A 17041-nucleotide genomic window follows, 5' to 3' on the forward strand; every position below is an offset into this window, starting at 1 on the left:
GTAAAGTGTGAGCCACTGCTCCTGGCCAGGTTCTGGTTTTTATCCTGAGTGAGATGGGCTCACAGGAGATTTTGAGCAGGGCAGGGAGGTGACCTGATGCAGGATCACAGAATTCTTAGGCTGTCTCTGGGAACAGACTACGGTCAGGGGACAGAGCCAGAGCAGGGAGACCAGAGAAGAGACTGCTGTGATGTTACAAATGGGAGATGACAGTGGACAGGACCAGGATGGGGACTGTGGAGTTGGGAAGAGTGGTAGATTCTGGTGGGGTCCTGAGGGTAGAGCCAACAGGATTTGCTGACAGATTGGCTGTGGGGTGAGAGAGGGGGAGGGGTTGAGGGTGACGCCATGATTTTTTGCCCCAAGCAACTGGAAGGATGGAAGTGCTGAAACAGCCTCATTGTCTGGAGTATCACCCGAGGTTTGTGGTCTCACGGCCACAGAGAACAAGGACGCAGACACACAAAGAGTGAGGTTAAGAGGGGACGTTTAATAGGCGAAAGAAGGGGCTCTCTACTGCAGAGAAGGGTCCCAGAAAAATGGGTTGAAATGCAGGGGGTTTCATGGTGAAATGCAGGGGGCTTTACAGGTGAGCTGGTGGGGAGGCGGTATCTGATTTACCTAGGGTGCAAAAGACTGGTTGGACCAGTTGTGCCATTTGCATAGGGCACAAATTTCTGGCTGCCTCTGCCCTAAGTTTTTATTGTGCAAGCGGGTCCTCTGCCTGAGCTGTGCCATGTTGTCCATTCCTTTGCTGTACACGTGGAAACAATAAATAAATAAATAAATAAATAAATAAAGGGAAGATGGAGCCTCCATGTTGGACATGCCCAGCCCCAGGTATACCTTTTCTATCAGCACATTCCCCCATGCAAGCTTCTAGCTTGCTTATCTATGTTTGTAGCTCGATTTTTCAGGCTGCTCTTTGTTAGAAAAGAAATTATTTTGGGGGCTGCTTTCCGTTAGAAAGGAAACTCTGCCGAGGACTCTATTGCCCTTACTCTCTGCCTAAATAATTTCTCTCTACCTCTTGTATCAGTGCCATTAACCGAGTTAGGGGACAGTCAGTGTTGGCTCAGAAGGACAGGGATCTTAGGCTTTACTGCCAGTGCCTAGAACAGAGCCACTTACTACAGCCTTGCTGAAAGGATAAGTAGGAAGCCTTGGGGAGGCACCCGTTTGCAAAAACAGGCCTGTAGTTGAATACATGAGCCAAGGGCGTAGAGACAGGGCCTGGGCCATGTCCAAAGTGGGGACACGTGAGCATCATCAGCAGGTGGATAGTATTTACAGCCGCAGACTGGATGAGTTCTGGGGAGGTCGGCTCGGGGTGAAGCCAGCAGCCATGATGGTCTCACCTCATAGAAAGGTGGTCCGGCATTCTGTCTGGGACAGGTTCAGTTTGGGGGTTGTTAGAGCTTTCTGGTCGGGGGGAATGTTAAGTTAGCAGTAGGTACGGGTGGAAAGGGTCTGGCCTGGAGACAGAGACAGGAAGGAGATAGGGACAGAGAGATAGAGAGGGAGAGGCAGGGACAGAGGTGAGAGAGATAGACAGAGACAAAGACAGACAAAACCAAAAACAGGGACACAGAGAGACAGAGAGGAGAGAGAGAATCAAAGACACGGAGGAGACAGATGACGGGGGACAGAAAAATGAGGAGGAATTTGCAGTGAGATTCTGCAGAGCAGGGAGGAGGGGGCAAGTGCAGAACTCAAGTCTGGACAGACGTCTTGGGGGCATGGCCCTGGGTGGCTGGGCCCACTCCAGACCTCTGTCTCCCCACTCCTAGGCCATGCTGCACCAGGAGGGCCACATGGACGACGCACTGTCGCTGACCCGCTGCCAGCAGGAGGAGTCCCAGGCTGCCCGCATGATCCACAGCACCAATGGCCTATACAACCAGTTCATCAAGTGAGCGACCTGCCCTCCCATGCTCCGGGCATCCATGCACCTGGCCTCTTTCATCTCTACCTCTGTTGCCCACACCCTTGTCTAACATATACATGGGCCAAGTGCAGTGGCTCACACCTGTAATCCCAAGACTTTGGGAGGGCAAGGCAGGAGGATCGCTTGAGCCCAGGAGCTTGAGACCAGCCTGGGCAGCATAGGGAGACCCTGCCTCTACCAAAAAAAAAAAAAAAAAAAAAAAATTAGGCTGGGCACAGTGGCTTATGCCTGTAATCCTAGCACTTTGAGAGGCTGAGGCGGGTAGATCGCTTGAGCCCAGGAGTTTGAGACCAGCCTGAGCAACATAGTGAAACCCTGTCTCTATAAAAAAATTACAAAATATTGGCCAGGTGTGGTGGCACGTGCCTGTAGTCCCAGCTGCATGGGAGGCTGAGGAGGGAGGATTGCTTGAGCCGGGGGGCAGAGGCTGCAGTGAGCCACTATACTCCAGCTTCAATGACAGAGCGAGACCCTTCTCAAAAAATAATAACAATAATATACACATGACCCCTAACCTCTAAACTCCTGACCTCTGTACACTTGACCCCTAATCTGACCTTGACAACCATGATCACACTCCTGATCATCACCCAACTTTCACACCCCTGACACCCAGAGCCTGGACCCTGGACCTCTCCATCCCTGAGTTCCGGGACCCCCCTGTACCTACACAGGAGCGAGTCCCAGTCCCAGCTCTGCCCTTGGCCATTGTGTGACCTCGGACAAATGCTTTTCCCTCTCTGCGTCTCAGTCTCCCTCTCTGTGTCTCAGTCTCCCTCTCTGTAAAACGGGTGGGTCTGGGGGAGTCTTGCGGGAATGAGGTTGCGGCAGTGAGGTTGAGGCAGTTAGCGCTCCCGGCCGTGGCTGACAGCTGCGAGGTCCCTGTAGGAGCCTGGACAGCTTCAGCGGGAAGCCACGGGGCTCAGGGCCGCCGGCTGGCACAGCGCTGCCCATCGAGGGCGTTATCCTGAGCCTGCAGGACCTCATCATCTACTTCGAGCCTCCCTCCGAGGACTTGCAGCACGAGGAGAAGCAGAGCAAGCTGCGAAGCCTGCGCAACCGCCAGAGCCTCTTCCAGGAGGAGGTGAGGACGCGGCGAGGGTGGAGCGGGGCCTGTGGGACCAGGGGGCGGGACCACTGAGGAGCGGGGCCTGAGGGACCTGGGGAAGTAGAGTCTGAGAAGGGGGCGGGGCAGGAGAAGGAGCCGGACAGGAACCCCAGCCAGTGAGAACACGAGGGGGCGGGGCCTTAGGAGGGGCGGGCCTGCTGCACTGGTGGGCAGGACCTTTGGGAAGGGGCAGGGCGTATGGCCGACCAGGGGGCGGGGCCTGGAGAGAAGGACGAAATAAAAGAGCTGAGGAGCGGGGCCTGTGTGAAGCTCAGGAATAGGATGAGGCCCGGGGAGGTGAGGCCAGGGGTGGGGCCAGAGGTCAGAAGTAGGGCTGCCGACTCAGCGGGCGGGGTCTGCTGGCGCAGGGTCTGCGGGGTGGGCGGACAGAATCAGGGTGGGGTATGGGAGGTGCCGAGCCAGACACAGATCTTTGGGCATTAGGGAGGGGAGGCCAGCTGTGAACAAAACAGAAAAAAATCTCTGTCCTTATGGAGTTGACACGGCAGGGAGAGACAGGAGATCAATAAAATAAATAAGTAAATTGTATGGCATATTAGATGGTAATAACTGTTAAAGAGAAAAATTCAGCAGGTAAGGGGTAGGGAGTGTTGAGGTTTTGCAGTTTAAGACAGAGCCGTCAGGCAGGGTGACCTGGAGGAAGAGAGGAAGCCACGTGCAAAGGCTATGAGGTGGGCGGGTGTTTGGCATGTTCCAGAAACAGTCAGGTGGTGATTGGAGCAGGGAGGCTTGGGTGGGGGAGTGGGAGGAAATGAGGGCAGAGAGGTGACGAGGGCCAGGCCTTGGTGAGGACTTTGGCTTTGGAAGCCACAGGAGGTTTTGGTCCTCTACAGTCACAGCTAGTCAGTGGCAGAGCTGGTCAGTGTGATGGCCACTTTGGTTGTGCTCTCCACTTTGAGGCACTGCTACTCTCACTACTGATCTGGGCCCCAGGATGCAGATACAACAATTGTTTTGTTTTGTCTTGTTTTTTGAAACAGAGTCTCTCTCTGTCGCCCAGGCTGGAGTGCAGTGGTGTGATATTGGCTCACCGCAACCTCCACCTCCCGGGTTCAAATGATTCTCCTGCCTCAGCCTCCCAAGTAGCTGAAACTACAGGTGTGAGCCACCACGCCCGGCTAATTTTTGTATTTTTAGTAGAGATGGGGTTTCGCCATGTTGGCCAGGCTGGTCTCAAACTTCTGACCTCAGGTGATCCGCCCGCCTTCGCCTCCCAAAGAGCTGGGATTACAGGCGTGAGCCACTGCACCCAGACAGTTTTGTCCTTTTTGTTGATTTCACTGTTTATAATGTCTCCCAAGTGTAGTGCTGAAGTGCTGTCTAGCTTTCCTGAGTTCAAGAAAGCTATGATGTGCCTTACTGAGAAAATATGTGTTAGATAAGCTTAATTAAGGCATGAGTTATAGTACTATTGGCTGTGAATTTAATGTTAATGACTCAACAATATATATTAAATAACTGTCTTTAAACAGAAACATAAAAAACAAGGTTATGTAATAAGTGGTTGATGAAAATGCTGTCACAGACTCACAGGGACTCCCTGTATTTCCCCTAGAAGCAGTGGTTCAGTATTTGATAATTCAGCCTTCATAATCACTTTATAGAACATAACTATGAATAATGAGAATTGATTGTATATGTTTTATGTACTTTTCTGTATGTATATTATGATTCACAATGAAATAAGAAAAAATATTAAAATGTAAAAAAAAAAAAAAAAGAAAAGATAAAGTGAGAAAAATCTTTCTGATGGTTGGTGTGGAGAGTGAACTGGGCCAATTAGGACCAGGAGTGGGGTTCCCGGAAGTGAGTAGGATGGAGAGAAAAGTGCAGGAAGGGGAAGTATAAACTCAGTCCTGGTGTTAATAAGGACTGAATTATCATGGACTGAATCTCATACTGGGGATAGAGTCAGAGAGGACAAGAATAGATATGGGGAGCCAAGGAGGAGAGGAGAGCAATGGGACTGATTGGGAATATGAAACCGAAGGGGCTGGTTTAGATCTGGGAACACACCGTCACTAGTTGTTGAAGGAATATGAATTCGTGAATCCAAGAAAGACAAGGAAGGGAGGGCTTGGGTCTCCTATTGTGACCCCTCTTATTTTCCTCATCCTAGGGGATGCTCTCCATGGTCCTGAATTGCATTGACCGCCTAAATGTCTACACCACCGCTGCCCACTTTGCCGAGTTTGCAGGGGAGGAGGCAGCTGAGTCCTGGAAAGAGATTGTGAATCTTCTCTATGAACTCCTAGGTAGCGGTCCCAGTCCTGACTCTCCTGAGAACACCCCAGATCCCCAGTCCTATTGGATCTGACACCTCTTCCCCCCTCAGCTTCTCTAATCCGTGGCAATCGTAGCAACTGTGCCCTCTTCTCCACAAACTTGGACTGGCTGGTCAGCAAGCTGGATCGGCTGGAGGCCTCATCTGGTAGGAGAACCCGGGGGAGTGGGACAGAGGCTTGTGGGAGGGGATGGCCATGGTCACTTCACCTCTCATTCTGGAAACCCTGGCAGGCATCCTGGAGGTCCTGTACTGTGTCCTCATTGAGAGTCCGGAGGTTCTGAACATCATCCAGGAGAATCACATCAAGTCCATCATCTCCCTCCTGGACAAGCATGGGAGGAACCACAAGGTCGGCCCCTCACCCCTGACCTCTCATCCCCTGAACTCTGAATGCTGACCTCTCCCCAGGGCCCCAGAACTCTGCTCACTCCCTCACTTCCTTCCTCCATCTCATCTCTCACCTGTACGCCACTCCCACTGGCTTTCATCTCAACACAGGGGTCTCAAACAATGACTCTTAAGTTGATTCTGGGCCACAGATGTGCTTGGTTAGATCTCTGAAAATTTTTTTTTTTGAGACAGGGTCTCACACTGTTGCTCAGACTGGAGTGTAGTGGTGCTATCTTGGCTCACTGCAACCTCTGCCTCCTGGGTTCAAGCAATTCTCCTGCCTCGGCCTCCCAAGAAGCTGGGACTACAGGCACACGCCACCATGCCCAGCTAATTTTTGTATTTTTTTTAGTAGAGACGGGGTTTCACAATGTTGGCCAGGATGGTCTCAATCTCTTGGCTTCGTGATCCGCCCACCTCAGCCTCCCAAAGTGCTGGAATTACAGGTGTGAACCACTGGCGCTCGGCATTTTGTTTTTTGTTTTTTTTTTGAGACAGAGTCTTGCTCTGTCACCCAGACTGGAGTGGGAGTGCAGTGGCATGATCTCGGCTCACTGCAACCTCTGCCTCCCAGGTTCAAGCAATTCTTCTGCCTCAGCCTCCCGAGTAGCTGGGATTACAGGTGCCCGCCACTACGCCCAGCTAATTTTTGTAATTTTAGTAGAGACAGGGTTTCACCATGTTGGCCAGGCTGGTCTAGAACTCCTGACCTCAGGTGATCCACCCACCTTGGCCTCCCAAAGTGCTGGGATTACAGGTGTGAGCCACCGTGCCCCACCGGTGGCGCTGAAATGTTTTTAAATTTTTCAAATATTACAGCCTCTAGGTGGACTGTACATATATATATACACACACATATATATACATGTATATATATATACACATATATACGCACATATATATACACGTATATATATACACACACATATATATACACACATATATATATACATGTATATATATATATACACACTCTAGTTTGCCATAGCCCTACAAGTTCCTGTTGCATTATTTCTAACCACTTCACACATTTATTCAGTCAGTGCAAAAGTAATTGCAGTTTTGCTATTAAAAGGAATGACAGCCGGGCACGGTGGCTCACGCCTGTAATCCCAGCACTTTGGGAGGCCAAGGCGGGTGGATCACGAGGTCAGCAGATCGAGACTGACCATCCTGGCTAACGCAGTGAAACCCCATCTCTATTAAAAATACAAAAAATTAGCCGGGCGTGGTAGCGGGCACATGTAGTCCCAGCTACTCAGGAGGCTGAGGCAGGAGAATGGCATGAACCCGGGAGGCGGAGCTTGCAGTGAGCTGAGATTGCGCCACTGCATTCCAGCCTGGGCGACAGAGCCAGACTCTGTCTCAAGAAAAAAAAAAAAAGGAATGACAAAAACTGGAATTACTTTTGCACCAGCCTAATACATTTTCCACTTGGCCCCTAAAGACACAAGTTTGCAACCCCTGCTGATTTAAAATTTCATCTTGATTCCTGTGTCTCTCACTGGTCGTTTTCACTCTGCCCTCTGACCTCTTACCTCACTACTCCAGTATCTCCTTCCTTACATTGCTGATACCTTATCCCAACTCATGTGACCCTCCCTCAGCCTCTTGCCAGATCTTCCTCTTTGACCCCTAACCTTTCTCTGATCCCTGACCTTCCACTTTCACCACCTCCTCTCAGTCAAAATTGCCACATCTTATCCCAATGCGCTGTCCTTTCCTCCTGGCTTCCCTCCCTCCCAGGGTTCTTCCATAGACCCTGCCCTGGTGCCTACACACTCTTTGACCTCTGACCTTGACCTCTAGGTCCTGGACGTGCTATGCTCCCTGTGTGTGTGTAATGGTGTGGCTGTACGCTCCAACCAAGATCTTATTACTGAGAACTTGCTGCCTGGCCGTGAGCTTCTGCTGCAGACAAACCTCATCAACTATGTCACCAGGTCTGGCTCTTAACATCTGACCCCAGAACTCAGAACCTCTCAATCCTCTCCCTGACTTAGAGACTCCACACCCAGGTGGATGTCCCTTCCTTAATCTGCCACCCCAGGGTTAACAACTAGTCCTCACAGGTGTCCACTGTGGCCCCCACTCTCCCTTGGCATCCACTCCTCTTGTTCTGTCTTCCAGGCTCCATTTCTGCCTCTGTCTGTTTCTTTCGTTCTCTCTGTCTCTCTCTGCTTTCTCTTTTTGTCTTTGCCTGTTTCTGTCTCGATTCTTCCTCCATGTCTTTCTCCCTGTCTCTCTCCCATCTCTCTCTCTCTGTCTGCGGATGTCTGTCTCTCTCCCGCTTCCCACCACTTGGCTCTCCTCTCTGCCTCTCCGTCATCCCCCTCTCCTGTCCCATCTCTCCTGCAGCATCCGCCCCAACATCTTTGTGGGCCGAGCGGAAGGCACCACGCAGTACAGCAAATGGTACTTTGAGGTGATGGTGGACGAGGTGACTCCATTTCTGACAGCTCAGGCCACCCACTTGCGGGTGGGCTGGGCCCTCACCGAGGGCTACAGCCCCTACCCTGGGGGCGGCGAGGGCTGGGGCGGCAACGGGGTCGGCGATGACCTCTATTCCTACGGCTTTGATGGACTGCATCTCTGGACAGGTACCTGACCCCTTCCAGGGGACCCTAACCCCTGACCATTGACCCCAGCGTTTCTAAGACTCTGACCATACACTTTGGGGTTCTCAGGATCCTGACTCCCAGAAAAGGTCAACTTTTGACCTTTTAGTCCTCATTTCCCAAGACCCTAACCCCAGAGCTTCCAGATTCCCGGCTCTGACTTGTATCCTCGTTACCTACAGAACTCTGATCCCAGAGTAAGTGTGACCTCTGACCCTAGATATCCCAGAAGACCACTCAGATTACTGTGATCTCTGATCTTTGACTTCTGACCCCAGGAGAATTTATTTATTTATTTTGTTTGTTTGTTTATTTATTTTGAAGCAGAGTCTCACTCTGTCTCCTAGGCTGGTGTGCAGTAACATGATCTCAGCTCATTGCAACCTCTGCCTCTCGGGTTCAAGTGATTCTCCTGCCTCAGCCTCCCGAGTAGCTGGGACTACAGGCATGCGCCACCATGCCCGGCTCATTTTTGTATTTTTAGTAGAGACAGGGTTTCACCACATTGGCCAGGCTGGTCTCCTGACCTCAAGTGATCCATCCGCCTTGGCCTTCCAAAGTGCTGGGATTACAGGTGTGAGCCACTGCATCTGGCCCCCAGGAGGATTTAATCTCTGGCCCCACAGCTCAGAATCCTAACTTCAGGGGAACCCTGACCTCTGCCCTTCATTTCAGAGCTACGGGAGCATCCAAGGGAGCACTTTCCATTAGGGTTTCCAGGATGCAGTCCCCACATGAGCCTCCAATATCTGTCCCTTTTCTCTTGGTATCATTGGTTCTGTGGGACCTATGACGTCTGACCCACCTCTGGTGACTGATGCAGGACACGTGGCACGCCCAGTGACTTCCCCAGGGCAGCACCTCCTGGCCCCTGAAGACGTGATCAGCTGCTGCCTGGACCTCAGCGTGCCGTCCATCTCCTTCCGCATCAACGGCTGCCCCGTGCAGGGCGTCTTTGAATCCTTCAACCTGGACGGGCTCTTCTTCCCTGTTGTCAGCTTCTCGGCTGGTGTCAAGTGAGAACTTGCCCCCACCCCACGGCCAGTCCTCAGACCTAGGACTGACCTGAGACAGCTTCCCCAGTCACTCCATGGCCCCCCAGGAGGCCAGGACACTGCAGCCTACCATCAAGAGTGACCGGTGGCCAGAACCCTTACTTGAAGATCCCAGGGACTTCCACGTGACCCCAGACTTTTTCCAATGACCTCAGATTCTCCCTAACCCCATGTCCTTCTGGTAACCTCTGAGATAATGGTCTCAGACTCTCCTAGTGGTCTCTCAACAACCCAAGGTTCTTCCGGTGACCTCCCAATGACCTCAGACTTTCCCAGTGACTCCAGAATCTGATGATGATCTCATGACTCCAGACCTTCCTTGACTCCCCAGTAGCCTCAGACTCTCCCAATGACACCAGAATCTGATGATGATCTCATGACTCCAGACCCTCCTTAACCCCCTAATGACTTCAGACTCTTCCAAAGACACCATACTCTCTCAATAATCTCTTAACAATGCCAGCATCTCCCGATGACCTTTCAATAGACCCAGACTTGCCCAGTGACCCTGCTCCCGAATAACCCCATTTATTCCAAAGCCCCCCCAATGATCCAGTCCTTTCCCAATCACCCCAAGCTCTCCGAATGTCCATTCAACGGTGTTTATGTTTATCTCATAATTGTAACAGATGCTCAGTGACTTCTCAAATGACCTTCTTCTTGGTCTCCCCAACCTTCCAATGTCCCTGAATGCTCTGTTGACCTAGGGTCTCCTCTGAAGGACTGTTCCATGACCTTGCAGTCATCTGAACTCTTCTAGATTAACCAGAGACCCTCCTGCTCTCAACTCCCTGGCTCTTAATTCCCTTATGATATTCCTTTGACTCTAGACTTCTTTTTATGACTTCTAAATGACCTCCAGGACACTATGACTGCCCGGTGACCTTGGGTCTCCCCAGAACTTTCCATTGATCCCAGAACTGCTTCCATGTCCCCCACTGACCACAGACTGTCCCCCATAACCTCCCCTCAATGATCCCCATTGTCCTTCCCCAGGGTGCGGTTCCTCCTTGGTGGCCGCCATGGTGAATTCAAGTTCCTGCCCCCACCTGGCTATGCCCCATGCCATGAGGCTGTGCTCCCTCGAGAGCGACTCCATCTTGAACCCATCAAGGAGTATCGACGGGAGGGGCCCCGGGGGCCTCACCTGGTGGGCCCCAGTCGCTGCCTCTCACACACCGATTTCGTGCCCTGCCCTGTGGACACTGTCCAGGTACTGCCTACCCTGCAAAGGTTTTCTGGTGAGGCAGGGTCTCTTAGGAGTCAGAGAGGGGGTAGGGTGCCATCGTTCATGCCTGTAATCCCAGCACTTTGGATGGCCAGGCGCGGTGGCTCATGCCTGTAAGCCCAGCACTTTGGGAGGCTGAGGCGGGTGGATCACCTGAGGTCAGGAGTTCAAGACCAGCCTGGCCAACACGGTGAAAGTGAAACCCTGTCTCTACTAAAAATACAAAAAGTTAGCTGGATGTGGTGGTGGGCACCTGTAATCCCAGCTACTCGGGAGACTGAGGCAGGAGAATCGCTTGAACCCGGGAGGTGGAGTTTGCAGTGAGCTGAGGTCGCACCATTGCACTCCAGCATGGGCAACAAGAGTGAAATTCCATCTCAAAACAAAACAAAAAACAAAAATTAGCATGGTGGCAGGTGCCTGTAATCCCAGCAGCTTGGGAGGCTGAGGCAGGAGAATTGCTTGAACCTGGGAGGCAGAGGTTGCAAGGAGCCAAGATCGTGCCACTACACTCCAGCCTGGGCAACAGAGTGAGACTCCATCTCAAAACAAACAAACAAACAAAAAAACAAAAGCAACCAACATTTTGGGAAGCCAAAGTGGGGGCCTTGCGCTTGAGCCCAAAAGTTCGAGATTAGTCTGGGTAACGTGGTGAGACCCCGTATTTACAGAAAAAAAAATTTTAATATTTACAAATTTAGACAATTTTTTAAAAGGAGTGAGAGAGGTGGGGAGCTGGGAACTAGAAGCTGGGAACCTCGTTGTTTAACAGATGGAGAAACCGAGCACAGAGAGGCAAAGGATTCTGTCAGGGCAGAATTGCAGTCTCAGGGAGTCCTCACCACTGCCCCACAAAGAAAGGTTGGCTCACACCTGTGATCCTAGAACTTTGAGAGGCCGAGGCAGGAGGATTGCTTGAGTCCACGAGTTTGAGACCAGCCTAGGCAACATAGCAAGACCCCATCTCTACTAAAAATTAAAAGTTAGCTGAGGTGATGGTCCATGACTGTAGTCCCAGCTACTTGGGAGGCTGAGATGGGAGGTCACTTGAGCCCAGGGATTCGAGGCTGCAGTGACCTATGATTGTACCACTGCACTCCAGCCTGGGTGACAGAGCAAAACCCTGAAAAAAAGAAAAAAAAAAAAAAAGAAAGGAAGAGAGAGAAAGAAAGAAAGAAAGAAAAAGGCTGGGTGTGGTGGCTCATGCCTGTAATCTCAGCACTTTGGGAGGCTGAGGCGGGCAGATCACCTGAAGTCAGGAATTCAAGACCAGCCTGGCCAACGTGGTGAAACCCCATCTCTACCAAAAATACAAAAATGAGCCAGGCATGGTGGCAGGCACCTGTAATCCCAGCTACTCAGGAGGCTGAGGCAGGAGAATCACTTGAACCCGGGAGGTGGAGGTTGCAGCGAGCCGAGATTGTACCACTGCACTCCATCCTGGGCGACAGAACAAGACTCCATCTCAAAAGAAGAAAGAAAGAAAGGAGTGTTTTTGCCTTCCCTCCAAGCATGTCCCTATAGGAGGGAATATAGGTTACATTTAAAAGCCTGACAGCAAGGGTTTGGTTTTCAGTCACGTGATCTTGGGCATGTGACCTCCCCTCCCTGAGCCTCAGTTTCCTCCTCCGTGAGGAAAAGGGGATAACACCAGGACCTATCTGATAGCATTGTTCATTGTTGTGACGGTGAGATGAATGGATATAGGCAAGATGCGTAGTCCAGTCCTGATTAAACAGTAAGCACTCAAGACAGTCACTCATTATTAGTAGCAGTGATATCATCTGCGGGGGTGACCTCACCATCCCCCTGTCCCCAGACCAGTGCCCTGGGCCTCACCCTGGATGCCTCTGTCCCCATCCCCCAGCCTGTCAGCCTCGTGGGCTGTCCACTCGGCCTCCCAGACATCCCCCCGACCCCGCTTTCCTCCTCCCCATGTCCTGCCCAAGTCCAAACCATCATTGCCTCTTGCCTGCGGAACACCAGCACTGCTACTGTCTACTAGGTTCTTACCCTCTGCCAGGCATCGATATTAACTATGTAACATTTAGTAATTTACATTAATGATCTCACTGAGTCCTTATTAGGTATCGCTATGATCCTCATACAGAGAAGGAAGGAGACTCCTCCATTCTTTTCATTCAGCGAACATTTCCCAAGCCTCTCTTCTGGGTCTGAGTCTGGTTCTGGGCTGGATAGGGCTGGGGACTTGGTGGAGACCAGGGCAGCTCCAGGCCCTGCCCTCGTGGAGCTCCCAGTCCACGGGGGAGACAGACCCGTCCCAGATAATTCCTTAATTCTCTCTCTCTCTGTTTCTTTTTTTTTTTTTTTTGGAGACAGAGTCTTGCTCTTTTGCCCAGGCTGAAGTGCAGTGGCACAATCTTGGCTCACTGCAACCTCTGCCTCCAGAGTTCAAGCGATTCTCCTGCCTTAGCCTCCCAAGTAACTGGGACTACAGGTGCGCACCACCATGTCTGGCTAATTTTTTGTATTTTTAGAAGAGAAGGGGTTTCACCATGTTGCCTAGGCTGGTCTTGAACTCCTGACCTCAGGCAATCTGCCCCCTCTCCGCCCTTAGCCTCCCAAAGTGCTGCGATTACAGGTGTGAGCCACCATGGCTGGCCCTGGATAATTCCTTAATTCTGAGGATGCTAAGCCCTCACCCATCTGAGTGTCAACCCTAGAGTCAAGGCGAGGGATGGGGAGCAGGGCTGCCGGATGGTGGGAAAGGGGGTGCTGGAGGAGCCTTCCAGGGCTCACAGGCGTCCTTGGGAAGAGGGGTCATGATGGAGGAGGGTAGAGGGACCTTGGGGATCTCAAGAACGTCCCTCTGCCCCTAGATCGTCCTGCCGCCCCATCTGGAGCGCATTCGGGAGAAGCTGGCGGAGAACATCCATGAGCTCTGGGCACTAACCCGCATCGAGCAGGGCTGGACCTACGGCCCGGTGAGGGGCTGCCTGCAGCCTGCGGGAGGCCGGCTAGACTTGGGTGCCAGGAGGGAGAGCGGCTCACCGGCGGAGAGGAGGGAGGGACCACAGGGCACCAGGAGGTCCTTGGACTGAGGGTGGCAGAACTAGGGTTGCAGGTCAGGGGTCACAGTCTGGGCATGTGGGGAGTGGAGAGGAAAGGGGAGCACAAGGAGTTGACCCTGGGTTTTCTCCAGGTTCGGGATGACAATAAGAGGCTGCACCCGTGTCTTGTGGACTTCCACAGCCTTCCAGAGCCTGAGAGGAACTACAACCTGCAGATGTCTGGGGAGACGCTCAAGTGAGGGCCCAGGGGAGCCGGGGGCTGGGGCTGGCTGCTGGTGCGGTGGGGGAGGGAGGCATGGAGAGACGGGGCAGAAGGTAGAGACTGAGAGAGAGAAGGATGGAGGGGACAGGGATTGTGAGACAGAAACAAACAGGGAGTGGCTGGGCACGGTGGGTCACACCTATAATCCTAGCACTTTGGGAGGCTGAGGCGGGTGGATCACTTGAGGTCAGCCGTTCGAGACCAGCCTGGCCAATATGGCAAAACCCTGTCTCTACTAAAAATACAAAACTTAGCCAGGCATGGTGGTGCACCCCTGTAATCCCAGCTACTTGGGAGGCTGAGGCAGGAGAATCATTTGAACCTGGGAGGCAGAGGTTGCAGTGAGCCGAGATCACGCTACTGTATTCCAGCCTGGGTGACAGAGCGAGATGCCGTTTCAGAAAAAAAAAAAAAAAAAAAAAGCAAACGAGGAGCAAGAAAGGGACAGAGGCAGAAAGAGAGAGAAAGAAAAGGCAGGGATGGAAAGAGAGAGAGATGCAGAAAGAGACAGGGAGACAGGAGAAAGCGACAGACAGGAAAACACAGACATAGTCAGTTATACAGACAAAGACAAAGGGAAAGACAGAAGTCGTGAAGCCTGAGGCCAGGATCAAGAGAGACAGGGCCAGAGCGCCCCAGACACTGAAGCAGCAGAGGTAGAGGGAGCTGGAGACCCTGAGGCCATGGGAGGGGACGAGCAGGGAGCTCTGAGGGGTGTGACCTGTCGCCTCCACTCCCCCACCCCCAGGACTCTGCTGGCTCTGGGCTGCCACGTGGGCATGGCAGATGAGAAGGCGGAGGACAACCTGAAGAAGACAAAACTCCCCAAGACGTGAGTGTGGGCGGCCAGGTCCTGTCTGGGGATGGACTGGGGGCTGGGGATGCTGTGCTAAGGGCTAGGGAGGTCGAGGGGTCTTGTGGGGAGGCTGAGGTTAGAGAGGAAGGAGCCTTGGGTTAGGGTGAAGGTCATAGGGTCAGGGCTCTGGGGTCAGAGGTGAATGTCCAGGATTGAGGAGTTAGGAGTTTCAGAGAGAGAGAGGATATGAGTCCAGGATCCAGGCTCAGGGTCTGCCTAGAGTCAGGGAAAATGAGAGCACAGGTTACATGTCCACGTAAGGGGTAAGGGGCCAATGGTAAGAGGTGAGAATCTGGAGGTTGTTGGAGTCGTATAAGTAAGGGATCCTGAAATTCTAGGTGAGCAGTTACAGGTCCTGAGTTCAGAGGTCAAGGACTCCAGACCCAGGAGTTTTGGGGGGATGAGGCCTGGGATCAGAGTAAGAAACCTCAAAGTGGGCTGGGTGAGGTGGCTCACACCTGTAATCCCAGCACTTTGGGAGGCTGAGGCAGGAAGATCACTTGAGCCCAGTTCAAGACTAGCCTGGGCAACATGGTGAGACCCCTCTACAAAAAATTAAAAAATTAGCAGGACATGGTGGTGGGACGTGCCTGTAGTTCCAGCAACTTGGGAGGTTGAGATGGGAGAATTGCTTGAGTTTGAGGCTGCAGTGAGCCATGATCGCACCACCACACTCCAGCCTGGGTGACAGAACAAGACAACAACCTCAAAAAAACAAAAAGAGCCGGGCTCAGTCGCTCACGCCTATAATCCCAGCACTTTGGGAGGCCGAGGCGGGCGGATCACCTGAGGTCGGGAGTTCGAGACCAGCCTGACCAACATGGTGAAACCCACTCTCTACTAAAAATACAAAATTGGCCGGGCGTGGTGGCACATGCCTGTAATCCCTGCTACTCCGGAGGCTGAGGCAGGAGAATCACTTGAACCCAGGAGGTGGAGGTTGCAGTGAGCCGAGATCGTGCCATTGCACTCCAGCCTGGGCAACAAGAGTGAAACTCCGTATCAAAAAAAAAAAAAAAGAGAGAGAGAGAAACCTCAAAGTTAGTGGTGAGAGGTCTGAGAGAGATCCGGGGTTAGAGATAGGGGTCCCAAAGTCAAGACAAAGGGGGCTAGAGGTCATTGATGTCAAAGCCCTTGTTGCTAAGGTCCCAGGATCCTAGGGTCAGAAGCCGGGGATCTCAAAACTTATTCTAAAATTTCATAGAACTGCAACATTAGATCAAAGGTCAGAAACGCCGAAGCTGGGACAAGGGTCAGCAGTCAGGGATCCTGTATAGTGCAGAGCCTGGAAGTGGAGGTGAGGGCCTTGTCCCACCGAGCCCTACCATGCCCGCAGGTATATGATGAGCAATGGGTACAAGCCGGCTCCGCTGGACCTGAGCCATGTGCGGCTGACGCCGGCGCAGACGACACTGGTGGACCGTCTGGCAGAAAATGGGCACAACGTATGGGCCCGAGACCGTGTGGGCCAGGGCTGGAGCTACAGCGCGGTGCAGGACATCCCAGCGCGCCGAAACCCTCGACTGGTGCCCTACCGCCTGCTGGATGAGGCCACCAAGCGCAGCAACCGGGACAGCCTCTGCCAGGCCGTGCGCACCCTCCTGGGCTACGGCTACAACATTGAGCCTCCTGACCAGGAGCCCAGTGAGTGCTGACCCCCGGCCCTGGCCCCGACTCCTACCCCAACTCTGACCCCAGCCCCGACCCCTGATCTCTGACCTGACTCAGCCCCCAAATGGGCTATATCTTTTTTTTTTTTTTTTTTTTTTTTGAGACGGAGTCTCGCTCTGTCCCCAGGCTGGAGTGCAATGGTGCGATCTCTGCTCACTGCAAGCTCCACCTCCCAGGTTCACGCCATTCTCCTGCCTCAGCCTCCCAAGTAGCTGGGACTACAGGCACCTGCCACCACGCCTGGCTAATTTTTTGTATTTTTAGTAGAGATGGGGTTTCACCGTTTTAGCCAGGATGGTCTTGATCTCCTGACCTCATGATCCGCCTGCCTCGGACTCCCAAAGTGCTGGGATTACAGGTGTGAGCCACCACACCTGGCCCAAATGGGCTATATCTATCACATTGAGCAGACTGACCAGGAGGTCAGAAAGGACTGACCCCTCCCCAAAGCTCTGACCTTTACCCCAGTTCCAACTCATAACCTGATGGAACCACTTCCCTTGACCTGACTCCAGCCTTGCCTGGGCTATGACTGCAACCCAGAGCCGTCAGCCTAGGAACCCAA

At 52.6% G+C, this 17041-nt stretch overlaps 1 protein-coding gene across 2 annotated transcripts in view; it reads left to right on the forward strand.

Moving 5' to 3' along the window:
- The window catches only part of RYR1 (ryanodine receptor 1), a 155728-nt gene that overhangs the window by 16287 nt on the left and 122400 nt on the right, over window positions 1–17041 (forward strand). For both annotated transcript variants that reach the window (XM_054462589.2, XM_054462590.2), the window contains exons 12-24: window positions 1791–1912; window positions 2837–3032; window positions 5197–5332; window positions 5413–5508; window positions 5595–5713; window positions 7564–7697; window positions 8113–8354; window positions 9196–9388; window positions 10424–10640; window positions 13496–13600; window positions 13819–13922; window positions 14698–14781; window positions 16142–16449. In XM_054462589.2, the coding sequence (XP_054318564.2) occupies window positions 1791–1912; window positions 2837–3032; window positions 5197–5332; window positions 5413–5508; window positions 5595–5713; window positions 7564–7697; window positions 8113–8354; window positions 9196–9388; window positions 10424–10640; window positions 13496–13600; window positions 13819–13922; window positions 14698–14781; window positions 16142–16449 (2056 nt within the window). The remainder of the gene's footprint in view (window positions 1–1790; window positions 1913–2836; window positions 3033–5196; window positions 5333–5412; window positions 5509–5594; window positions 5714–7563; window positions 7698–8112; window positions 8355–9195; window positions 9389–10423; window positions 10641–13495; window positions 13601–13818; window positions 13923–14697; window positions 14782–16141; window positions 16450–17041) is intronic.

This window comes from Pongo pygmaeus, chromosome 20, assembly GCF_028885625.2.
Source record: "Pongo pygmaeus isolate AG05252 chromosome 20, NHGRI_mPonPyg2-v2.0_pri, whole genome shotgun sequence".
Classification (NCBI taxonomy): domain Eukaryota; kingdom Metazoa; phylum Chordata; class Mammalia; order Primates; family Hominidae; genus Pongo; species Pongo pygmaeus.